The sequence below is a fragment of the Salminus brasiliensis genome, chromosome 3 (genome assembly GCF_030463535.1).
Source record: "Salminus brasiliensis chromosome 3, fSalBra1.hap2, whole genome shotgun sequence".
NCBI lineage: Eukaryota > Metazoa > Chordata > Actinopteri > Characiformes > Bryconidae > Salminus > Salminus brasiliensis.
The window spans coordinates 25,597,338-25,624,008 of NC_132880.1; the positions used below are offsets into that span (position 1 = coordinate 25,597,338).

The 26,671-nt window shown below is 38.8% G+C and overlaps 2 protein-coding genes across 3 annotated transcripts in view; both read right to left on the reverse strand.

Moving 5' to 3' along the window:
- stard3 (StAR related lipid transfer domain containing 3) overlaps positions 1–18,581 on the reverse strand; it is a 33,147-nt gene extending 14,566 nt beyond the window's left edge. The window contains exons 1-6 of one of the 2 annotated variants that reach the window (XM_072675696.1): positions 18,374–18,581; positions 6,505–6,774; positions 2,981–3,058; positions 2,743–2,820; positions 2,594–2,647; positions 1,645–1,762 (exon numbers count right to left, since the gene is read on the reverse strand). In XM_072675696.1, coding sequence (XP_072531797.1) covers positions 1,645–1,762; positions 2,594–2,647; positions 2,743–2,820; positions 2,981–3,058; positions 6,505–6,726 — 550 coding nt within the window. In that variant the 5' untranslated portion in view covers positions 6,727–6,774; positions 18,374–18,581. Of the gene's footprint in view, positions 1–1,644; positions 1,763–2,593; positions 2,648–2,742; positions 2,821–2,980; positions 3,059–6,504; positions 6,775–14,811; positions 14,970–18,373 lie in introns of those variants that run through there. The other variant, XM_072675697.1, reaches the window with a different exon arrangement.
- Positions 18,582–25,434: 6,853 nt separating this feature from the next.
- ppp1r1b (protein phosphatase 1, regulatory (inhibitor) subunit 1B) overlaps positions 25,435–26,671 on the reverse strand; it is a 31,130-nt gene continuing 29,893 nt past the window's right edge. The window contains exon 5 of the mRNA XM_072675699.1: positions 25,435–25,843. Within this exon, the coding sequence (XP_072531800.1) occupies positions 25,713–25,843 (131 nt within the window). The 3' untranslated portion in view covers positions 25,435–25,712. The remainder of the gene's footprint in view (positions 25,844–26,671) is intronic.

Consider the following 26,671-nt stretch of genomic DNA (forward strand, 5'->3'; position numbering starts at 1 on the left):
CGTGGTTAAACTGCTGTAGACTGAATGGGTATGGTTAAACTTCTAAACTCTTTTGTATTGTTCTGTAGTGGCTTTCATGCTCCATGTAAGACACCAGACACATGAAAATAGATAAATACAATATTTTATTATACAAAGCTTACATAAGAGTTTTTTTGTTCTTCCCTTTTTTTGTTTTTTTAAATAAGTGAGCTGTGAGTGAATTCATCGGAAGCTTAACAGCTGTTATTATTTTGTAAGTATAGTTAAATGTACGCAAAAACAATAAATTAATTAGTTACATTATTGAATCAGAGCCTTAATATAAAGATTACTGACCTTGGCTGTTCCCTCATATGTGTATAAAAGCCTGTAAACTCTCAAAAATAAAGGTCTTTGCTGGCAAAATACAATTCAAAGAAAATTTTTAGGTAATAATTAGGTAACTATTTATATCCTTTACATTATAAAGATGTATCTTTATAGATGTAGCTTTAAAGAATCATTTATTGAAAGTGTCTTTGGAGAACCAAATTTGGTTCTATGGCATTGCTATAAACCCTTGGAACCTTTATTTTTAGGAGTGTTGTACAAAAGGTGAATGTGGGAATTGGTGGGCCTTCCTGCTTGGTTAAGTCTCAGAGATACTTTAGGGTGGAGAAAATCCAGAAGATCCAGTTTGATGCTGGTAAAATTGTTGCTTTAAAGCTTCTCTGTAAAGCTTCTCTGGTGAAGGAATGTTGTCAGGTTTGGTTAGCATCTGAGGTACCAAACTGAGTCTCTCTTCGATAACATCTGGTTGAAAACCATGTAGGTTGTCTTTGGCAGTTTAAGGGGCAACATTTAAATCTAACGGGAGTGTGTTTAGTGCACTCCTTTGTTAGTGAAGTCCATCATTACAGCAGATAATTAGCTGCGAGTTAGATTAGACTAGCACGTCGTCTGTTGTGCGAGAAGTTCTTGAGGATCCAGGATTAAAGCTCTTCACATGGCCGTCCAGCTTCTTCCTCTTCTGTTCCCTGCTGGAGCGCATTTGCGAAGTTTCCCGTGAAATCATCTCTAACCCTTACAAAACGAACACACCAGGGGATTATTTTACTACTTTGCTGGTAGAGACTGTGCACGGCACACCGGTGTTAGTCCAGGATTTAGTCGGGTAGAAGCAGGAAGGACACAGGGATTGTTTAAAAGCACTGGGTTTAGAGGCACAGTGTTCAGAAAGATGGCATTCAGGTGCACAAACTGTTTTTAAATGTGCCCTCGTTGACTTGCCATTAATGCCTGATGCCATCTTAAAGGCCACTCTCTTGTTACGTGATCCCTCGGAGGTGCAAGGGATCGGGTCAACATAAATATAGGCGTCTGCAGGACTTCCCATCCGACACAATTACCTTTCCAAGCCCAAAGAAACTATATGCTATAACTATGTGCTATAACAGTCAATTTGATACATTCAAACTGGGTTTCTACTGGATTCTAAAGGAGCAAATTGGTTTGTACTGGAATTTCCACACCAGAAACTGGGTTAACTGGTTCAAACCGGAAGCGATGGGTAGTGAAATCGTGAAGTGAACTTCGCAAGGGCATGTTAAAAACAGTATTGAGACACGGAGTGAAAGCTAACCAGGGTCTTTTTTCCTCTCTCTCTCTATGTGGGTTTCTCACCTCGCTCATCTTCCGCCTCCTGTGTGAGAACTTTAAAGTCGAGGAACCAGGTCTCCAGCCATGCCACCACGAAGGAGGTGATGGGAAGCACATAGCCAAAGGCATTCTCTTTGAACAACTGTGGAGAGGCAGACAGAAACACTCACTGATTACTACTGCAGTCTTTGATAACCATACTGCGACCTGGTTGCTTCCCTTTTTTGTCTATTATTTGAAGCACAATCCATTCTTTTGAGATGTCAGTTTAACACACCGAAACTTTGAAATAATGAAAAAGCTGCATTGAATGGTTTTAGATTCAAGTTTATAAAGTAAGTGTGGAAGAGATGACCATGCTGGCCAGCATAGCTAACACTGAGTGATGGGGTAGAGGTAGGACCATCCTACCAACTCTGAGGAACCACCTCTTTTGGTCTGAACAAATATGGTCCAAGCCACCTGCTATTTTGGTTCGGATTAAACTGAAAAGTTCCAAACCAAAGAAGGTAGGCGTTAAAGCTTTAGAGTGATTCTGAACACTGTGGCTTTACCAGGGATTGACAGCAGATCCACTATTTATGTATGACATCTAAATGACTTCAAAATATACTACTATATATATATATATATATATATATATATATATATATATATATATATATATATATATATATATATATATATACACACACACACACACACGTATGTATTACATGAACAGTAAACTGTACATACTGAACTGTTTTGACACTAACAATTAACATATTTTAAAATTCTTTGTTTTAATAAAGTGAAGTGCATTTAACATAGTCACTAAAATTCTTTTTATCAAAATCAAAAAAAATCAAAACCCGGGAACACAATTGTAGTACACAGTCCTGTCAACCCCCCTTCAAAAAATTATCTTGCATAAAATCTAAAGTGAGAAGGTTGAACTGTACCAGTGACAACATACGCAGGCTTTACTCACATCTGAAATTATGACTTTGGCAATAAGGAAGGCACTGGTCACCAGGGTAGTGATCTGCAAGAGGAAGACAGAGAGACAGAGAGGGAATTTCAGCAACTGCACTCCACAATCTACATTACATACAAGCTAATATAGTAGTGTGCACTTACCGCAATAACCCACCAGTGCCTCAGTTTAAAGGCAGCATAAGCGATCTGCAAACACAAAAACCTAAACGCTGCTAAAAGCTGAGAGAGAGAGAGAGAGAGATTTCAATTACAAAATACCTACATCAATGAAGTTCTGTACTATTTAAAACACAAAATGTATTCACAAATATATAACATGCAAAAAAAAAAAAAAACTGAGTTAAGAGTAAATGTAGAATTGATGGTCAGAGTAACTTACAAAGATATCAAAGAAAGAGAACCTGAAGTCGTACCGAACGACCTCCTTCTCCAGATTCAGCCAGATGCTCTTGTTTATCTAAGATGCACACAGAGACAGATATATATTTGGAAAGACAGAAAGATGGACATGAGGAAGTGAGGTAATTATTACTGGTGTATCTGAGTGAATCCAGTTCCATCTGAACGCGCCACTTGTCTTTTTACAGACTGTGTGCGCTCATGCAAGACGCTTTAACTATAATATATATATAATATATATATAATAATATATATAATATATATATAATATATATATATATATAATATATTTTTTATGGTTTTATAAATCTTGTGCAAATTGGCACATTGATAAATATACCATCACATCCTGTGGGGAAAACAAGGTTTTAATGGATGGGAAATGGGGACCCTCTAGCGGGTGTTCGGTTGTGTCACGTATGGCAAAGTGAATGTAAGTAAATTAGTAAAGCAAATTCCATCACAAATCGAGCAGGTCGCACAAGTCTATGGGCAAATGTGGAAAATATCAAGTGTTGCACGACACAACGTTAAAAACAACATTACGATTTTCCAAAGGAATTCAGAGAGGAATCACACTTTTGAAAGTTGTTGCAATAGTTTTGTCCCAAACTCTTTTTGTTTATTTATTTATTTTTTGGGTGATGCGCAAAGCCACTCCCATCTCTGTCATTAATAACGAAATTTCTTATCTCAAGCAAATCGGTCATTAACATTACACACATCCCGTGATAAAATTACGTTAACTTATTAGTTGCAATATGTTAAACTGCTAAACATACTAACAGTGAACAGCACTTCACCTATTTTGCTTAATAGCAAAAATCAGCAAACACTCAAGTTAACACCATACAAATGCTGTGATCTATTAGCATGGCAAACAGCTTAAACTGAACCCAGCTGTATTCAGAAAACAGTGTTATATTCTACAGACAGATGTGAATTCTACAGACCACACTCCTTTATATTTCTTCAAGAAGGCCCACATTCTGGACATTTGCTTCACAAGTTAGTTTTACAATCAAGCGTTAGCTTTAGCTTCAAGATACCCCCACCCCCCATACTGGACAATAGCTTTAGCTTAGCTGTAGCCTTAAAGAGTTACTGCCCACAGCACACAAAAAAAAAAATCTGTGTTAGCATCAGGAACTGTGACCAGACTGTTGTAACAAAGTGCGCAACACAACCACATTCCCTGTGCCAGACAAGGATTTGATTCCCGGGCCAGATAAGCATACCGCACTACACCAGTGAGAGTCCTTGGGACTTAATGCCTCCTGTGTAACAGGTCTACCTGTGTAATATTATTCAAATGCAAGTCGATCCAAAAGCCATCAATGTACATAGATTGCTTTAGAGTTGTTGTAAACTTGTGTTCTGGCGCTGAGGAGAAACACATGAGCAGTTCTTTATTCCTTAATGCAGGAGCTCTCTCTCAGCTCATAGTCAGTTCTACAGACAGTCTGATAACTCTACATTCAGTGTTCGAAACATTAGGTGGATTTAAAAAGGGATTATAGTGCATCATCTTCATGTAATATAAGGATATTATCTGTTATCTTAGAGTATTTTTAGGCACTGTTCCTTACAAATTTGATGTCAAAACAGTTTAATCCAAATATCTGAATTATATCCTGTTATTAGGTCAAATTAGCCAAAGTCACAAGATTAATTCCCAGAGGTAACAAACAGTCATAGTAATGAAGGTCTCTAAACTCATTTACAAGTCTTAGAGATGGTTCAGGTTTGTTTAAAATGGGTAAGGTCTTCATTAAATTATACAGATTATCCAAAATTAATGTCACGGTTCTTCCCTATCAGAAACCTGTGCTGGAGTAGGAACAGACCTTGTGCTTTGTTAAACGCTGAGGTTAATCTATCATTTACTCATGGGGGGTGTTTAGAAGGAGGAATTCTGACCTTTTATTAACGTGATGTTGAGATTTGTTCAAAAGCTCTTTTTAAACAAGCAAAAGAAAGCTTAGAGTGACGAGGTGAATGTCTGAATATCGTTCTCCTGAATATTGCGGTGGTCCACATCACAGGCAGGAACATGACAAGACTTGCTAGAAGGCTGATTTAAGGTTGATAAGCAAGAGGGTACAGTTGGCAATCTAGAGAAAAACATGTGGCTTCACCCATGTAGATGAAGTGGTCAGATAATGAGTAATTCAGTTAAGGAAGACCTAAGAATACAGGTTGGGTCTGTAAAGAATATGGAGAGCAGACAAGTAAGAAGCAGCGATAGTATGGAGAACAGTAGTGTAAATGAATGGAATTAGTACCAGCAAACTAACCCAAGTGTCTAGAGAGAGTCAAACTGCGCACTTGAGTTGAGCAAGACATCACTAGGCCGGTCACGATAATTACATTAACTTATCGCACAATATATGGACATGACCTCAATCATTTTTGCTGACCTCGCTACTGTTTACCTGCATGTATTTAGCCAGTCGCTCTCTGTGTTGGAGGCAAGCTAGAGTCTGAGAGCGGACAGCGACCTTCATCATGTAGGAACAGAGTTCAGTGTGTGCTCAGTGACCAATACATCAATAAAGGGGCCTCCACACACCCCGAACAGACCGTGACAGGGAGCGGTGTAACGATTCCGCCCCCACAACCCCACAGTTTGGCAGGTATATGAACCATGGATTAACCGCAAAGGTTTAACCATTATAGTGGAGTAAAGTTTTACTGCTGCAGTAGTCTTTTACATTGTTAACTCAAACCACACACAAACATTTGTAGCTTGTATTCCAACGCAAGACCAACGGAAACCCCATCGAGACGCTGGAAAGTTTCACACTGACATGCGCGCCATGCCTGACCTTTGCACTATATACAATATAAGATAAAACAGGATGTGTAAAATGATCCTCTTGGGGAAGCAGAGAGCAATTTAGCGCAATAATTTCTGGGACAGTTTGTCGTCCAAAAAATATTTATGTTATCGTGAAAGGCAGAATCATTGTTGCTGTGATTAATTTCATAATACTTTTCTGTTTACTGTTTCTGACCCATCCTGAGGTACAGCAAATTCTGCTTGATATCCTAATATAAATGCCTAAATAATGTGTTTTTATTTGTTTGACTCGTCATCTTAATTTTTCATTAGTACACAATAATGCCTGTTCAGGGATTTTTCTTTCTTTCTTCCTTATGTTTTAATTGTAATTCAAAAAGCTTTGGCTTGTTGTGGGCTTATTCAGTTATCTCTAACAGATTTAGATCATGCACTTAGACTGCACACACTCTGCACTTTAACTAGAACTTCCTCACTGTGTATAAGCTGTGTACTGTACTGTACCTAATTACTAGCCAGTATACTTCTAATGCGCAATGCACTTGCTTACGTATGTGATGCTGTTAAGAACATCAGATTGGTCTACCTCAGCATACACTCCTGAACTCGTCATGTTTTACTCTTCAGTTACACCCTCAGCACATCGCTGAATACAGTAATTACAGTATTTTTTTGTTCCCCCCCAAAGACACCATACTCACATTTAACTCGATGATCCAGAGAAGGGAAATGAAAAGCAGGTCAAAGGTGACAAAGAGGCAGAAGGTTCGGCGGACATCGGAGATGGTCCTGCGCCCTGAGGGAGGCAGTGGGAGGTAGCTGGACGAGGGCATGGACAGGGAGGCCTGAGAGTAGGAGGCGTTTAGGGAGGAAATGGCAGGAAGGCTCTCCCCCAGTTCTCCGTATTCAACCCCGCTGGGCATCACTCAGCTTAGTCGATCCACAGAGAAGAGAGAGAACCAGAGGAGGAGCTGTGGAGGGAACAAAGAGAAGTTGTTTTAGTTCAGTGGGCACTGGACAGACAACACACATGCCCAAGTCACTCTCATATTAGAATGTTACCATGTTATTATTGCTGATTTATTACTTTACTGATGCTCACTAATCATTACTTTTATAAACGCTAACATTTACTTTAGTAAAGCTCTAACTTTACCAATACTAACTTCACTATGGCTAACAGTCAGTGTAATTCATTCTAACATTTACAGTGCTAACTCTTAGGCATTTGATATATACAAGTAAAATATGGTGTTCCACAAGGTTCTGTTCTAGGACCACTACCATCTGTTATATATGCTACCGCTGAGTACTGGGTACTGTTCCCGAACATGGTATCGGTGGTAGATGATGCTTGAACTTATAAAGATTGAGGATTATGTACAAGGCATAAAATACTGGATGTCAATTAGCTTCCTCCAGCTAAACTCTGACAAAACAGTGGTCCTTCTGCTTATTATAATATATTGGGATCAGTTTATGGACATTTATGGACAAAAATATATATTTCCTGTGAACGGTCACATTTAATTAGATTTAATTAGGCTTCTAACTAGAACCTAGAATTATAAAACTTACCGCAGAGGGAAGAGCTTTTTCTGCACAAAGCCTCATTGACTGGAAGATTATACCAAAGCCGTGGGAATTTGTATTAAAAAGCTCCTGCGATAACTTGTAGAATTCTCACATGAAGCTTTTGGTAATCAAGTTTCCCTGTTAGGTAAAACATGCAGATCTTAGGGTTCATAGACAGAGATCTTTGGTTAGCTGGGATGTTGGTGCTTTTGTCCCAACACTCTCACTCGCATTCAATCTGTGGAAATGCTGCACGGGTCATTCACCCTCTTGATGAGCCAAAAACCCATTCCTATTTCTGACGTTTTCAATGGACGTCAGTAGTTAAACCTTCAGACTTCGGTGAAGTATAAGGTTTACTAGTACTTTTTTATCTATATCTATTAGTTGTTTCTTAATTACTTAATGTTTTTGCTGTGTTCTTTATTTTGCTATCCGCTGTCGAGCAGAGCAGAATTCCCTTTTTTAGTCTTGTTCCTTCCTCTCGCTCTGAGAATTTTTCCCTGCCATGGCCACCTCTAAATCGCGCATTTAGAAAACAGTGCGGTACTGAATATGATCAATATCGCACAGCAATAGTTTTTGGCTGTCCAGACGGACTCTGCTCATGCTAATCACACACGGTTTGTGTTTGGAATTGCTGCCCTCAGTCAAGGACAGCCGAGATCACATGGGCAACTTCTCCTGTCTGCTGTTCTTTCCCAGCTGAAGCGTGATCTTTGTTCGCAGAGGAAATAAAAGCTGACATAAGCAGCGAAAATCAATCCATCATAATTAAACAAACAAACAGGATGTACTACGCAATATTTCTCTGTCAAATTAGCGGTTGATATGTTAACAGAGCCATAGTGAAAACTACTCACAGAATGGTCTGGTATTGTATGCTCTATTCTACAGAAATGTGCCAAGTCAGAATTGTTCACAGTGGAGGTGAATGGAGCCAGAGGTCAGAAGAATGTCCCTAAAAAGCTCCCACATAACAGTACTTACAGTAAATGGTAAGGAATACACTGATTGATGCATGAGACACTGTTTTACAATAGTGCTGAAATCATTAACAGTGACGGGAGACATTCAAGGCATTGTGTTGCAAAATAGTCCTCCAAAATATAAATTACCATCCTCAACATAACATACAAAACTCAGAAGACACGTGCAAGGTTTTGGATAGTAATTAAAGTGGCTATGTTCGTGTATATATAGGCCCTAGTTCCCATCACCACCACTAGAAAGAAATCAGAGTTTGGTAAGTTTCTCTACAATCAACCATTTGATTGAATCCACTCCAGGTCTTCATCTCAAGCACTTAGTTGTGTTGGAATAATAATTTAAAAAAATTCCCCTTTTAATATGTATGGTCGGTGTAGCAGGTGATAATCCACAGCACCTGTTTTTTAAATCTTTAAATCTTAAAGATAAAATTTGCAAACATGCTGCTGCAGTCTTGCATATAGTATAAAACACAGGAGCTCTGGTTACAACAGACTGTAGAAGAATTGATTTGAGATATATTTTACTTTTTAGAAGCTTGAAGACAAAACAAAACAAAAAAACAAAACAAAACAAAAACAAGTTAAAAAAGCCAAAAAATCAAGATTAGATGCTGAAAGGTCTTCTACTCATAGTAAGAAAGAAAATTCCAAACCTGTTAAGTCCCATGTCCTAAACATAATGATGCTTTGAAGTGGGTTTGGGGTGCATAAAAGTGCTGTAAAATGTACATGAAAAAACTAAAACAGGAAATCCTGCTCATGCCATCATTCACACGATTTATATCTAACAGAAAGGAAATGATGTGGTGAAGCCTACAGTAAGCAGAGCATAAAACCAACCCAGCTGACAAACAATTGCAGTAGAGGAGAAAAACCATATCAATACTCATTTTTAATACTTTTAATTATTTATTTAATTATAGCAGCACACAGAATTTTTTACTTCCTGGGAAATAAAACGTATTAAAAATTTTTCTTAAAGAACCTTGTAATGAACAAACGTTTTCTACACAGTGTGACGAACGTTAGGCTACGCCGTATTTGTTTACCACACAGCGAGACGAACGTTGCGCTTTACTGTATTTGTTTTCTACACAGCGTGACGAACGTTAGGCTTTACCGTATATAATTTTTCTACACAGCGTGGCGAACGTTAGTCTTTACCGTATTTAATTTCTCTACACAGCATGGCGAACGTTAGGCTTTACCGTATTTGTATTCTACACAGCGAGACGAACGTTAGGCTTTACCGTATTTGTTTTTTTACACAGCGTGGCAAACGTTAGGCTATACCGCATTTCATTTTTCTACACAGCGTGGCGAACGTTAGGCTTTACTGTATTTCATTTTTCTACACCGCGAGGCGAACTTTAGGCTTTACCGTATTTGTTTTTTTTATACAGCGTGGCAAACGTTAGGCTTTACCGTATTTGTTTACTACACAGCGAGGCAAACGTTAGGCTTTACCGTATTTGTTTTTTTTTTTACACAGCGTGGCAAACGTTAGGCTTTACCGTATTTGTTTACCACACAGCGAGACGAACGTTACGCTTTACTGTATTTGTTTTCTACACAGCGTGGCGAACGTTAGGCTTTACCGTATATAATTTTTCTACACAGCGTGGCGAACGTTAGGCTTTACCGTATTTAATTTTTCTACACAGCGTGGTGAACGTTAGGCTTTACCGTATTTGTTTTCTACACAGCGTGACTAACGTTACATTTGACCATATTTGTTTTCTACACAGCGTGGCGAACATTAGGCTTTACCGTATTTCATTTTTCTACACAGCGTGGCGAACGTTAGGCTTTACCGTATTTGTTTTCTACACAGCATGACTAACGTTACATTTGACCGTATTTGTTTTCTACACAGCGTGGCGAACATTAGGCTTTACCGTATTTCATTTTTCTACACAGCGTGGCGAACGTTAGGCTTTACCGTATTTAATTTTTCTACACAGCGTGGTGAACGTTAGGCTTTACCGTATTTGTTTTCTACACAGCGAGATGAACGTTAGGCTTTACCGTATTTGTTTTTTTACACAGCGTGGCAAACATTAGGCTATACCGCATTTAATTTTTCTACACAGCGTGGCGAACGTTAGGCTTTACTGTATTTCATTTTTCTACACCGCGAGGCGAACGTTAGGCTTTACCGTATTTGTTTTTTTTACACAGCGTGGCAAACATTAGGCTTTACCGTATTTGTTTTCTACACAGCGTGACCAACGTTAGGCTTTACCGTATTTGTTTACTACACAGCGAGACGAACGTTACATTTTACCGTATTTGTTTTCTACACAGCGTGGCGAACATTAGGCTTTACCGTATTTCATTTTTCTACACAGCGTGGCAAACGTTAGGCTTTACCGTATTTCATTTTTCTACACAGCGTGACGAACATTAGGCTTTACCGTATTTGTTTTCTACACAGCGTGACTAACGTTAGGCTTTATCGTATTTGTTTACTACACACCGAGACGAACGTTACATTTTACCGTATTTGTTTTCTACACAGTGTGGCGAACATTAGGCTTTACCGTATTTCATTTTTCTACACAGCGTGACGAACATTAGGCTTTACCGTATTTGTTTTCTACACAGCGTGACTAACGTTAGGCTTTACCGTATTTGTTTACTACACACCGAGACGAACGTTACATTTTACCGTATTTGTTTTCTACACAGCGTGGCGAACATTAGGCTTTACCGTATTTCATTTTTCTACACAGCGTGGCGAACGTTAGGCTTTACCGTATTTGTTTTCTCCACAGTGTGACGAACATTAGGCTTTACCGTATTTGTTTACTACACAGAGAGACAAACGTTACGCTTTACCGTATTTGTTTTCTACACAGCGAGACGAACGTTACGCTTTACTGTATTTGTTAATACACAGCGAGACAAACGTTAGGCTTTACCATATTTGTTTACTACACAGCGTGACGAACGTTAGGCTTTACCGTATTTGTTTTCTACACAGCGAGACGAACGTTAGGCTTTACCGTATTTGTTTTCTACACAGCGTGACGAACGTTAGGCTTTACCGTATTTGTTTTTTTTTTTTTTTACACAGAGTGGCGAACTTTATGCTTTACCATATTTGTTTTTTACACAGCGTCACTAACGTTAGGCTTTACCATATTTGTTTTCTACACAGCGTGACTAACGTTAGGCTTTACCATATTTGTTTTCTACACAACGTGATGAACGTTAGGCTTTACCATATTTGTTTTCTACACAGCGTGACTAACGTTAGGCATTACCATATTTGTTTTCTACACAACGTGACGAACGTTAGGCTTTACCGTATTTGTTTTCTACACAGCGTGACGAACGTTAGGCTTTACTGTATTTGTTTTCTACACAGCGTGACGAACGTTAGGCTACGGCATATTTGACAGCGTGATGAACGTTAGGCTTTACCATATTTGTTTTCTACACAGCGTGACTAACGTTAGGCTTTACCGTATATAATTTTTCTACACAGCGTGACGAACGTTAGGCTATGGCATATTTGTTTTCTACACAGCGTGACGAACGTTAGGCTATGGCATATTTGTTTTCCACACAGCGTGACGAACGTTAGGCTATGGCGTATTTGACAGCGTGATGAACGTTAGGCTACGCCATATTTGACAACGTGATGAACGTTAGGCTTTACCATATTTGTTTTCTACACAATGTGATGAACGTTAGGCTTTACCATATTTGTTTTCTACACAGCGTGACGAACGTTACGCTTTACCATATTTGTTTTCTACACAGCGTGACGAACGTTACGTTTTACCGTATTTGTTTTCTACACAGCGTGACAAACATTAGGCTATGGCGTATTTGTTTTTTTACACAGCGTGATAAACGTTAGGCTATGGCGTATTTGTTTTCTACACAGCGTGACGAACGTTAGGCTACGCCATAATTGACAGCGTGATGAACGGTAGACTACGCCATATTTGTTTTCTACACAGCACGACGAACGTTAGGCTTTACCGTATTTGTTTTCTACACAGCGTGACGAACGTTAGGCTATGCCGGATTTGACAGCGTGATGAACGTTAGGCTTTACCGTATTTGTTTTTTTTACACAGCGTGGTAAACGTTATGCTTTACCGTATTCGTTTTCTACACAGCGTGACGGACGTTAGGTTTTACCGTATTTGTTTTTTACACAGCGTGACGAACGCTAGGCTTTACCATATTTGTTTTCTACACAGCGTGATGAACGTCAGGCTTTACTGTATTTGACAGCGTGATGAATGTTAGGCTTTACTGTATTTGCCAGCGTGATGAACGTTAGGCTTTACCATATTTGTTTTCTACACAACGTGACGAACGTTAGGCTTTACCGTATTTGTTTTCTACACAGCGTGACGAACGTTAGGCTTTACCGTATATAATTTTTCTACACAGCGTGACGAACGTTAGGCTTTACCATATTTGTTTTCTACACAACGTGACGAACGTTAGGCTTTACCGTATTTGTTTTCTACACAGCGTGACTAACGTTAGGCTTTACCGTATTTGTTTTCTACACAGCATGACGAACGTTAGGCTTTACCGTATATAATTTTTCTACACAGCGTGACGAACGTTAGGCTATGGCATATTTGTTTTCTACACAGCGTGACGAACGTTAGGCTATGGCGTATTTTTTTTCTACACAGCGTGACGAACGTTAGGCTACGGCATATTTGACAGCGTGATGAACGTTAGGCTACGCCATATCTGACAACGTGACTAACGTTAGGCTTTACCATATTTGTTTTCTACACAGCGTGACTAACATTAGGCTTTACCGTATTTGTTTTCTACACAATGTGACGAACGTTAGGCTTTACCGTATTTGTTTTCTACACAGCGTGACGAACGTTAGGCTTTACCGTATTTGTTTTCTACACAGCGTGACGAACGTTAGGCTTTACCGTATATAATTTTTCTACACAGCGTGACGAACGTTAGGCTATGGCATATTTGTTTTCTATACAGCGTGACGAACGTTAGGCTATGGCATATTTGTTTTCCACACAGCGTGACGAACGTTAGGCTACGGCGTATTTGACAGCGTGATGAACGTTAGGCTACGCCATATTTGACGTGATGAACGTTAGGCTTTACCATATTTGTTTTCTACACAGCGTGACGAACGTTACGCTTTACCATATTTGTTTTCTACACAGCGTGACGAACGTTACGTTTTACCGTATTTGTTTTCTACACAGCGTGACGAACATTAGGCTATGGCGTATTTGTTTTTTTACACAGCGTGATAAACGTTAGGCTATGGCGTATTTGTTTTCTACACAGCGTGATGAACGTTAGGCTACGCCATAATTGACAGCGTGATGAACGTTAGACTACGCCATATTTGTTTTCTACACAGCGCGATGAACGTTAGGCTATGCCGGATTTGACAGCGTGATGAACGTTAGGCTTTACCGTATTTGTTTTTTTTTTTACACAGCGTGGCAAACGTTATGTTTTACCGTATTCGTTTTCTACACAGCGTGACGGACGTTAGGTTTTACCGTATTTGTTTTTTACACAGCGTGACGAACGCTAGGCTTTACCATATTTGTTTTCTACACAGCGTGATGAACGTCAGGCTTTACTGTATTTGACAGCGTGATGAATGTTAGGCTTTACTGTATTTGCCAGCGTGATGAACGTTAGGCTTCACTGTATTTGTTTTCTACACAGTGTGATGAACGTTAGGCTTCACTGTATTTGACAGCTTGATGAACGTTAGGCTTCACTGTATTTGACAGCGTGATGAACGTTAGGCTATGGCGTATTTGTTTTCTACACAGCGTGACGAATGTTAGGCTATGGCGTATTTGTTTTCTACACAGCGTGACGAATGTTAGGCCATGCCGTATTTGTTTTCTACACAGCGTGACGAACGTTAGGCTTTACTGTATTTGACAGCGTGATGAACGTTAGGCTTTACTGTATTTGACAGCGTGATGAACGTTAGGCTACACTGTATTTCTTTAAACACAGTGTGATGAACGTTAGGTAATAGGTCAACTCTGGTAATATTACAACAAATAATTACCACTATTTGAAAGATCTGGCATACTTCAGAGTAACAATACAAAAGGCTAAATGTACACAAAAATTATTTTCTTCATGTTAGGTGAACTATAAAATGGTCTAAACCCATACTCTAGTCAAAGTTCTGATCCTGCAGTAAGTATGTCCAAATAACAACAAAGAAGAATAAAAATAGCTGTTTGGCTAAGTGAACCTCAGTGAACTGCAGTGGTATGTATTAGTACATCAATAATCTTATCAGGGCAGGACAGCTCCATTAGGAATTTAGAAAACTGAGTAAAAATACTTATTGACATACTACAATAGAAGTTAAAATACTCCCATTTGAAGGGACTGGGTCGGCATATCACTTAAGTAAATGGTGGTTTAGATACAGCTTACCTGCACTCATCTTTGTTGAAAGAACAAGGGCATACAGCAGCGTCTCCCAGTAAGTTCATAAGAAAATAACATGCAAACTAAAGCTCGCTGCCCAGACAAACCGAGAATGTAATTAAAACACTCGGAAAGACCAATTCAAACTCTGCATTACAGTCCATTAGACACCGCACAGGCTGAAACTCAGAGCCTGTTCACCACGAACAAGAACTGAAAATGACTGAGAAGCTCAAGGGAAGGCCGTGGGAAGAGGATAATAGTTTCCCAGTTCAACAGAGTTATTGTGTGCCTTTACAACTGACCGCCGACGCTGACAGAACACATGCTAAAACTACGCTCATTTATGAATAACTCCAGATCTTACCATATTGGATCTATTATTTTTTATCCTTGTGTTTCTTCTTATATTAATCTGAGATCACATCATTTAAAAGACTAAATTGTTTTAACCTTTTATATGAATGTAACAACGTCTGCCACCTTTAAGTGTCTTCTGATTAATGACATCATTAAGGACCACTGATCCGGTTGGTACGAACCAACATGTAGCATGGTATTTAACCTTTACTTAAATAAAGGCACCATGGCAGATACTGGCGCTGCTCTCTTTACTGCTGTGGATCTATATAATCTAGAACATTTATATAATAAATAAATAAATAAATAATCCTCAAGACGTTCTTATATTTGAAGAACCTTTTTACCAGGCCAAGATCTATTCAAGCATTCGAATGGTTCTTTGAGTTGTCCTTGCTCTACATATAACCACTGGATTTACTAAAGAACCCTCGAAGAACCTCTGTTTGAATGCATCTCTGCCATCTTTATAAAAACCTGTAGCTCTGTTTTGTTGATGCATTTTATTTGTTACAACCTGAAAAATTCAAATATCAGACATTGGGGAAATTTCAGCCCTTTTTGGAGTATTGTAAACATGTTGCCCTACAACGCTTACTGCCAACTGACCAGTTCATTTCCGCTGTGCTTATAACATCAAAACCTCTGACTTTTTACATTGTGGCTTTCCCTCTAGGACTTCACAGACTTCCGTCATGAGGGTCAGCTGATGAGCAAATGCAAACAGACGTGCTGGGAACTGCAGAGACACACAGTTTAGCAAAAAAAAAAATAATCTAAAGACACCTCAGATAAACTCAGGAAGACAGAGTCACTATCAGGACAAAACTTCATATCACTGAAGTGCTAACTTCACAAAAGAAAGGGGACAATTCAGTTAAACACCCCTAACCTGAATGTATATTACTTACAGGCACACAGGCAGGATTCGTTACATTAACAATCAGCTCATTTACTTAAAAGACAAGACAACCATATTCACCATTAGTGTTGGACACAGATGGAATTTGGCCTCCGCATTTAATCAGTGAACATAAACCCACTTACACACATACACACTAGTGATCAAACACACACACTGACCATGAGAACAAGTGCCCAGAGTGGTGGGCAGCCATTGCTGCGGCACCAGGGAAGCAGAGAGGGTGAAGGGCCTTGCTGAAGGGCCCTACAGTGGTATTAAACCCACAAGCCTGTCACCAATAGCCCTGTGCTCTAACTGCTGAGCCACCACTGCCCCAAAGGAAAGGTTTGGTTAAAAAATAAATAAAGAAATAAAGAGAGAAAGCTGTGAGTGAACACTCAGCCCATTAGCGGAATCACTATTAGCGGAGTGAGGGGGGATCACACACATAAATGCAGAACTATGAGTGTTTTATTCCCCTTTTCTACAAGAACAGCAACCACTGAGTAAATCTGTAACCTAACACAGGAATAACCCCTCAACGATGTGAAGCCAAAGCTTTAAAGGACCCATTTCCCGTATTTCCTCTCTGTGCTACACTTTTTACATGAGTTTATGAGTCATAATTATTATAAACAGTCATAATTATTTTATACGAGACCATTTCCCAATCTGCCTTTTGCCGTTTCTGTTACTATGCCTTTAAGACTTGATTTACACTATACAGACAAAAATATTGGGACAACTACTCATTCAGTTTCTTTCAGAATCAATGGTATTTACATGAACAATAAATAATAAAAATAATAAAATAGCTTTGTTGGAGCTTTTGTTGGAGTCTCTGTCCATGGGAGGCTTTCTACTAGATTCTGAAGCATTTCTGTAATACATAAGTATAAGTAAATGAGCTCCACTCTGACTGGCTGCCATGAACTGCAACTGGTTCAAAAAGCAATGCGGGCTGAAACACTCCTTAAAACTTTAGTGTGAACAGTAAGGGCTAAAGTGATGTAGGCCAGATGTGCAGATTTATGCCATTTTTCTCATTTCATTTTCATTATTAAAATTAATAATCGAAGTGATTATTAATTATTAATTAATAATCGAGTACTGATACCAACTCTGACTTAAATACTGGATAGATGTCTATAAATCCTGATATCTATAGTGTCCCACTTTTGAAAAGTTTCAGAGCTATGAAAAAATACAAACTGCCACAATGCACAAACGTGCAAGCAGGGAAGCATAATCTGGCTAAACTTCACCAAACATCTTTTTAATCTGTGTTTAAAATTCATATTTCAGAGCAGTGTAAAAAATGCCAGTTTAGAAAGTTTAGAAAGTACTTATGCAGACATTTTACATTCAGACTGCAGTGCCTGCTTAAACTGCTTAAACCCAGTGACAGTAAATGTCTGTTTATTGGTAATAACTATATATGACTGGCTTTTACTGGTTGATTTATGACAAGGTGTGCAAAAAAAAATGTTCTATATAAAAAAACAAATAAAAATGTAGGATGGCAGTAAGCTTCATGGTATCTGCCCTCTCTATTGCTGATCCTGATACAGTGTCGGTGCAACACTACTAAAAAAACACATTTATCAGAAATGATGAGTGCTGAGAAAGATCCACTACCAAAAAACAAACCCCAAAAATCTGTCCAGGGGTGCTCCTGTACAATAGAGGGAGTTTCTGATGAGGTTGCCAAGGGACGGTTTTCCAGGTAGGACCGTTTTTGTACTTTTTTTTTTTTTTAATATGGGGGATCACCCTAGACTCCTCAAATCGAGACGTTTGGAATTTTACCGAAACTGCTAAACAGTAAAAAACTTAAAAAATAGAAGTTTTTTAAAATCTGTATCCTGCAACTGAGATGAGTTCCTGATGAGTCAATGAGAGTAAATCGGGGCAAAAACAACCTCTAAAATCAACACTATACCCAGCATTGTAAATCCAAACAATAATAAAATACCACAAAATTATAAATACCACGTCTCGGCAGAGCTGAATCTCTGATTCAGAAACAGCGACAAACAAAAGAGAAAAAAAGAGAGAGGAAAAAAACCTCACCGTGGCGCTGATCTATAAATCATACACACACAATATGTGCTCCCGCAGTGTCTTACACATCAGCGATTCTGCGTTTACTCTACTCTCCAAACAAACAAACAAGCAGACCAACATTGATCTAGCTACAAAACATCAGTTTAGCCAACGCTCATAGCGTTCCGCCTACCTTCTCAGCCCACAACCTTCTCAAAAAGAGCTTCCCAAACAAGTAAACAATCAAATGTGACTCACTTCAGTGAGCTAAATCATCGCTATCTCCGTGCGATCTGCTTCCGCTTTCAGCCTCTTCTCGGTCGAGGCTAAAAACAGTCTCGGTCCATGTTCAGGAGCGACCCGGAGCTCGAGTTTGTGAATAGAAAATAAAAGAAAACTGCTGTTTGGATCGCGTACACAGAGTAAACAGGTCTGCTTTGTGTACAGTAACTCAGTCTGAGGGTTTCAATCGGCATGGATGAAGTCTGACTCACAATCTCGCGAGATGGTTGGGCGTCACGTGAGCGTTTCGCTTTATTTTGATTCTGATCCAGGAACAGCTCCATGTGGAGCGGCGCACAGGGCCACCAGGGGGTGTGTAGTGTTGTAGCTACGTGCTGATTTTTAGCGTTTTACTCGTCCATTCACAGCCCACATCCGTGTAGCTTTCAGTTTGACTCAGGTTAAATACAAAATAATCCAAAATGCCAAAGACAACCAGCAGAATATTATATCTCATGTTAAAGTACATGTGTTAGCAGTCATGTCTAAACTGTCACTACGTGAACATAATTTTAGCATCTAGTAAGCAAGAATCACACTATTTCAGATTGAATATGATGACCTCAGGCTGCTACCATGTAGTCTTAATCTTCCCTAGGCTAACATAATGGAGGTTTACAATTATGATCTCAAGCTGCTTCCATGTACCCTTAATTATCCTTAGGTTAACATAACTGAGATTTACGATAATGACCTCAGGTTGCTTCCATATAGCCTTATTCATCCTTAGGTTAACATAAATGAGGTCTGCAATTATGACCTCAGGCTGCTTTCACATAGTCTTAATCATCCTTAGGCTAACAAATCTGAGGTTTACAATGATGACCTTAGGCTGCTACCATGTAGACTTAATTTTCCTTAGGTTAACATAACAGAGGTTTACATTGATTCAGGTTGTTACGGCAAATGTAATTCTTAGGCTAACATTTCTAAGGGTTACAGTGATAACCTCAGGCTTTTAGCTTATCTACTGAACCATCATTTGGCTTCCATTACTAAGGTTTACAATAATGACCACAGAATTTAACTCTATATCTAATCAGTATCATCTAAATCTATGTTTGAGTGTTGTTTTGCGTGTATTAGTGTTACACATTCACATGTTGTTTTGAGTGTCTTACAGTGTTACACACTCTCCCAGTGTTGTCTTCAGTATCAGTTACCGTTGACGAACCGCTGAAAGAAGTGGCCCCACTCTAAAGAGCTCCTCCAAGTGAAGACACAGACAGTCATTCAATGGTCAACAGGCACTTACTGTAAAGACGCCCCTCTGACAGAGCTGGTTAATGCCATCAGCATACCCTATGTAGTGTTTGTTGGCAGCAGTTGAAGTGTTTGAAATATCTGAATTTGTGCCCACTATTTCATTCTTTACCAGTAATGCGGCTCAATACCGAATTATGAATTACTAACGGAATGTTTTGTGCATTACTGAATATCTGAACGTCAGAGGTTTTTAGATCCCTGACAGTTTTCCTGACTGAGGAAATGAGCCCCTGTCCAATCCCTCTAGCAATAATCCTAGATCAGAGCATCATTTAAACCAGCTGGATTAAAGCAGTTGTTTATCAATAATGCTCTGAGTCCAGTGGATTTCATCACAGCATCTGTCCATTTCTAACCTGATTAAAATAATAAATGTGGTGACCAATCAAATTTATCCTGTTGATCCAGAAATATGTATTAAAGTAATATTATAATAAAGTAATTTGGGCTGCTACTGTTTTTAGCTCTGCTTGGTACTTTAGTCCATTTTTATGTACAGTGAGTCATACAGTGTCAGAAACATTATTACAGTCTATTAAAGATCACTGAACAACAAATGTGAGATGATCAAAGCATTCACCATGCTAATTGGAGGGGTATAAGCTTCCTTTATTTCTTAGCTACATTAGGCTCATGCATTAGCCACTGTACAACTATTAATGCACCAATCATGTCTTGGCTGAATGACTAAAATATGCAACTGCTAAACTTCACAGGCAAAGTAATGCAAATGGCTGTGATTAGGTAAAGGAGAAAGTAGCTGGAATTAGACAATATTTTAAAAAATACTAGTCAATTCTTTTAAAATAAACTTCTGAACATTTATTATATATTATAATTGTTAGAGCTTCATTCTGGATATTAATGTTATCAGTACTGTATTCAGAATATTTATTTTTGCAACTTTATTTTGGAGGTTCTACAGTTCTACAGTCAGGTTAGAATCATCCACAGCTCTGATCTTAATTTTGTACTCGTCAAACAGTTCTACAGGTCCTGCTGATAATCATTAAAGTTGTGAGATTGAGCAGGATGAGAAAATTAAATTAATTTTATACATTTATCTGAAACTTAATTGGTTTTCTATATTAGTTTCAAATTTGTGGAAGTGAAGAGAAATAGAGAAACACAAAAAGAAGCTTGAAACAACTGATACATATATATATATATTTATTATTTGAGTAAAGTTATATATACAGCTGAAGAAATTCTGATTGAAAGTTTTCAGTACACAGAGTTATTGTGAAACTTATTGCGACTTCTGCTAACTGTGCGTGTGTAACTTTCTGATTAGATACAAACCAAAGGAAAAACAATGGCATATTTACATGATTTCTAGAAGACTGATTTATGTAACAGACCCATTCATACATTCGGTACATCAGTTCTCTCACTGTGTGAATGTTAATAAGACAAGTGCGCAAAATAAAAATACAGTAAGGAATCCTGTTCATGTCCTTCAATTGCAAATCGCTCTTAAAGCGATTATTCAATAAAATATATAACATCCCTAGTTTCCCACAAATGTAATTAATCAGACAAAACATCATTGGCATCTGATGTATCCTAATGTAGTTAACAAGCAACGCAAGCTTCTGTCCCACAAATTATCATGGTGCCTAGATCTGCCTTAAGTTGTTAAGCATTCTATTGAGGAGTGAGGAAGTTCAGATGATGTTATGGCAATGCGATTAAAAACCCCAATTTGTGGGACTGTGTTGGCAAATGTATGGAGAAGAAATCTCACCCACTGTAAGAGGTGTGTGGTCAGAAAGGGTGAACATGTGAGAAACCAAAAGAACCGTTACCAAAGAAACCATTATGAAAATGTGAGTGGTGTCAGGTCAAAGAAGGAACACCACTGATACACACCTAGGCCTATATATATATCAAATAAAAATCAAATCTATCACAAGGTTGTTTATGTTGCTATGGCCAAGCTGTTGTTTCAGATCTTTCCAAATCTAACTGTGTATCAGTGATCGTCAGGGGCGGTGCCAGTTTAAATCTCCCCTTCCCCCCTCCTAAATAAATGTAACTTTTTTGTGTAAATACTTCTACAATCCCTTGTTATTCACTAAAACAGTGTGGAAATGTTCTATTCACGGCTGCATCAATGAGGCTGGAGTTAGGCTAATTGTGGCTCTATTTTTCTGCTTCATGCTGTGGGATTTCTGTTGTTTGTTTCTTCAAAATTTTATTTTAAATCATTTTCCTTCAGTCAGATCCAGTAAATGCATGAATCCTGCATCAATGAGTCTCGAAGGGTCACTATTTTATTAAAACATGCCAAAAAAACGGCCACTGCCAATCATTATATGATCTGACGCCCTTCGAGTCCGGGTGGGCTGCAGCTGGCAATTTTTAGAGCATTTAACTAAGCTGAAACTGCATTAATATATTAATATATATTGAATATGACCTTGGTAATGGCTTGTTCGTGGCATATCTTTAGTATTAAAATACCCTTTTAGATATTTAAAACCAGAAGACAGGGGCTTTAAGTTCTGGTAGATGTGTGTCTAATAGTACCTAACCAACTAACTAATACTGTTCATGTTACTGTTCAGGTTACACAGAAACCTTAGGGCCTTTTTTATGTATTCTGGACCCCCAGTATATGATTATTCCCCCATTCTTAAATCTCTGGTCACACCCCCTGATGATCATGACAAACAATTATACATTGTGTAAGAATGGACACAAATACAAACACAATTCCAGCTTCAAGGTGATTTGCTGCTGTCTGACATAGCTGATGCACAAAACATGATCCCGACAGGTCTCCCGTGAAAGGAAAAAAAACGGGTACATCCTGAATTATTGCTTTGTTCAGTTTCTCTGAGACGGTATTAGGTATGACACAAGAGGAACAATCAAAAGGTCTGTAATGATGATGATGGGCATTACTGTCTACCATGTCATTGATGATGTACTGAGGGTACACACCATCAGTGTGGTAAAGCTCATGGGTGCTGTTTATTGTCCATATGATGAGGAAAATAGAGCTACATGATGTAAGGACACACAATGTCAGGGGATTCAAAACAAAACATCATATATTGTACACATCTTCATGAGTGCGCACACACACGCGGCATAGAATACTGTACAGGGCATGACGTGAATACTGACACACTTCTCTAAATCCGATAGAATTGTTAGTGGGCTTAGCACTTTGGTTCAGGTGTGTGTGTGTGTGAGTGAGTGATTAGTCAATGCTAGCCTGACCCACAGAAACAAGCAATATATTAACCACATGTTAAAATCTATCTCCATTTTATCATAAACAGCCTGGATAACATTCAATTTCTTTATCACACAGGGAACTTAGGCTTATTCACAGGAACTTCCCAGTCAGGTACACACCTTCCTTTTCTGTTAACGATTAAAATAAATCCCTGCTGCTTTTCTTTCAACTACACGACTAATGTAACACTAATTGTGGGTCATGCTTAAGTGATTCTTTTCCCAGTAAAAGGGCTTCCCACTCTGGCTGAAAACATTTTGTAAATGGGTTCTGTAAAGAAGATGTTTACAGGAGGTTTTTCCCCATAAAGAAGAAGGTTCTTTGGGTTGTAATGGTTTTATATAGTATAAAAAAACCTTCTCAAAACCTATTTTTATAATATTTCATTATAATGGAACTTAACTTGTAGCTCTAATGTTTTAACTCTAAGAACTCTAAGAAATGAAAACAGCAAAATGTGGCACAAATGAAAACAAAACAAGTGCTGTGGACTGATGATGTCAAAATAGAAAAGTACATTTGGGGAAAAAAGACGAAAAGAACACCTTGCCAACTGTGAAGCATTGGGCTGGATCTATTTTGCAGCAGGGTTGTCTTGCTGCCAGTGGCACTGACAATACTGCATAGGTGTAGGGAAGAACGGATTCCATGAAATACCTGCAAACAGTGGATGTGAGTCTCAAAGCACCGGTGAAAAATCAGAAGCTGAAAAGAGGATGCCTTCTACCACAGGATAACAATCTAAAGCGTATCCTTAAAACCAGCACTGACTACCTGAAGAGACACAAAGTGAAGCTTTTGGAATGACAGTATTTGACAGTATTCTGACCATTTCAGAACATCAGAAAATGTGTGAACAGACCTTAAGGAAGCTGTGCATGCAAGACAAACCAAGTAAACCTCAGAACTACTGTCTTCTGCACAGAATAGCCCAAACGTTTGCCCAGGATACAGATTTTTTTTTATTTTTGGTTAATATTATGAAAGACAGAGACAAAACACAAATTGGCTCATGTGGCCTAGGGTGCCCTGACGTTTGCCTAGGATGTGATGGCTGTGTTGGAGTAATAAGAATTTTGTCACTGAATAAAATTTTAATACAAATTTTAAACCATTTTAATTATATGGTTGTTACGTTTTAGTCAATTTAATACTTCCAGCTTTGGTTGCAGTATTTACAGACAGGAACTTGGCCTCCACTCCATTTGCGGCCCGGGGAACAAAGAGGGTTAAGGGCGTTGCTGAAGTGCCAAACAGTGGCAGCTCTAATCACTGAGCCACCATGGAGATGTTCTGCAGGAATAACTGGTGTTTGCTGCAGTAGCAATGTAGGATTTTTTCATACGCAGCTATGAAGCACTTCCTTTCCTAGTGCTCTAGTATAGTGTACTCACTGCCACCATGTGGCCATGAGCAGAATTACATGTCTGAGTCACATTCATAAAGCATGCCATCAGTAATCTTTAAAATTCAAATTGTTATAAAAATGTTTTCATAAAATAACTGTACACTGCTTAAGCATCACATTTTTAATGATCTTGTGTTTTTGACTTTACTTTTTCACCACATACAGATAGACTACCCAATCCCACCAAAGGATCTCTCTTTCTCGCTTTGGAAAAATCCAATTTCAAGATTTAATCCAATTTGCTGGACAATCCGATTGGAATATTGTGGGGGAAAGAACTCTGCCCTTAGAGAAAGAATGATCCAGACCTCATACACTTCCTTATTATCTAGGCTCAAATGATCTCAGCTTCTGGTTCTGGATTTAGGATTTGGAACCTCAGCCTTGTATTGAAACCCTAATCTGATCTGGTCTACTCAGAAAGATGGCACCTATCTGGGGGTATGACATGTTAGAAGATTTGTGAGAGCAGGGATTTTGAAAATAAAGAGACCTTCTTTGAAGTGATAAATTACATGGTAGTTCTGAGGACAACTCATGGCTTATATAGGAACTATAATGTCCCATAGTGAAGGGCAATTCCATCCTTCAAAATTCCCTGCATAATTCAGTGGTTGAGATGAACACATTCAGAGTGGATTTGGAGTGAAACGGCGTTGCCATGACTACAACACAAATATATCCATTTCATGTACTATCCAAAACCACCAGTGTTTTATACGGAATGTTGATGATGCTAAAATAGTGGCAAATCTGAACACAGATATTTTGTTTGGGAACTATATTGGCGAACAGTTCCCTGCATGTAACCCTCCGCCATTTTAATGACAACAATGATTTACACCCAAAATCTTCTTATAATACAACAGTGTTTTAGGCATCAGGCAGTGTATTCAGAACCATCTGGTGTAATGCCGTTCTGTCAGGGAGCTTTTAGAGGCATTCAACTGTTCAAATGTCTGGTTTTCACACCACTGTGAATGGTGAATTTCACACCAAATCACTCTGAATGACTTTGCTGACATCCTAACCATTTACTGATGTGGAGAATTTGGAAAACTGATGAAACTGCTCTTTAATAATCAAATACTGAATCAGTAATGGAAGCTTAAATTCATGTGGAGGACTCAATTTATCTGTGATTGATCAATAGTACACAGTAAAGCACACTGTGATTGGCCAGAGGACTCATTTGCATATTGTAACCTTATTAAAGGCCAGTAAGAAGAAGATGATGATGATATTGTGCAGTCCAAGTGAAAACTGAATTATACCACACACACACACACACACACACACATTGTTCTTCAGTTTAAATATATTGCTTAAGCTTCCTAAAATGTGAAAGTTTTCTACATAATCTTTCTCTCTCCCTTCTTCATCCCTCCATTTTACTCCACGTTTCTGCTCTCGTCTTCTGCTGTTTCCTCCTCTTCCTCCTCCTCCTCCTCCTCTTCCTCAGTTCGCTCTGTGGCCATGGGTTTACTGAATTCTGGCCGGTCATTTCTCTCCCCCTGAGAATCTGAGTAAATAAAAAGTTAAAACAGCATTGAATGTAAACAATTAAGACCCAAAACATCAACACCCTTCCACAGATCCTCCATGCCATTAGAGCGAAAGTATGGCGATAAAGTGAAACGACCCAAAATGTTGATCACCAGACACATGCTGAGTGTCAGACGTTTGCTTCTTTAGTTTAGATATGAGGTAACTGTAGCCAACAAAGAATGGACGCTTATACCGCCGCAAAGAGCATGGTGCTGGTGACATGCCTAATAAGAGTGCACTGCCTTATAAAATATTTAGTTGTGATATCACAATCAGCCTATTGCGGTTTAGTCCCACCCATTCAGCTTACAGCAGTTTAACCCCACCCATCCAGTTTACAGCAGTTTAGCCCCACCCATTCAGCTTACAGCAGTTTATCCCCACCCATTCATTTTACAGAAGTTTAGCCCCACCCATTCAGCTTACAGAAGTTTAGCCTCACCCATTCAGCTTACAGAAGTTTAGCCCCACCCATTCAGCTTACAGAAGTTTAGCCTCACCCATTCAGCTTACAGAAGTTTAGCCTCACCCATTCATTTTACAGAAGTTTAGCCCCACCCATTCAGCTTACAGAAGTTTAGCCTCACCCATTCAGCTTACAGAAGTTTAGCCCCACCCATTCAACTTACAGAAGTTTAGCCTCACCCATTCAGCTTACAGAAGTTTAGCCTCACCCATTCAGCTTACAGAAGTTTAGCCCCACCCATTCAGTCTATACCAGTTTAGCTTTGCACATTCAGTCTACACCAGTTTAGCTTTGCACATTCAGTCTATACAGGTTTAGCCACATCCACTTAGCAGT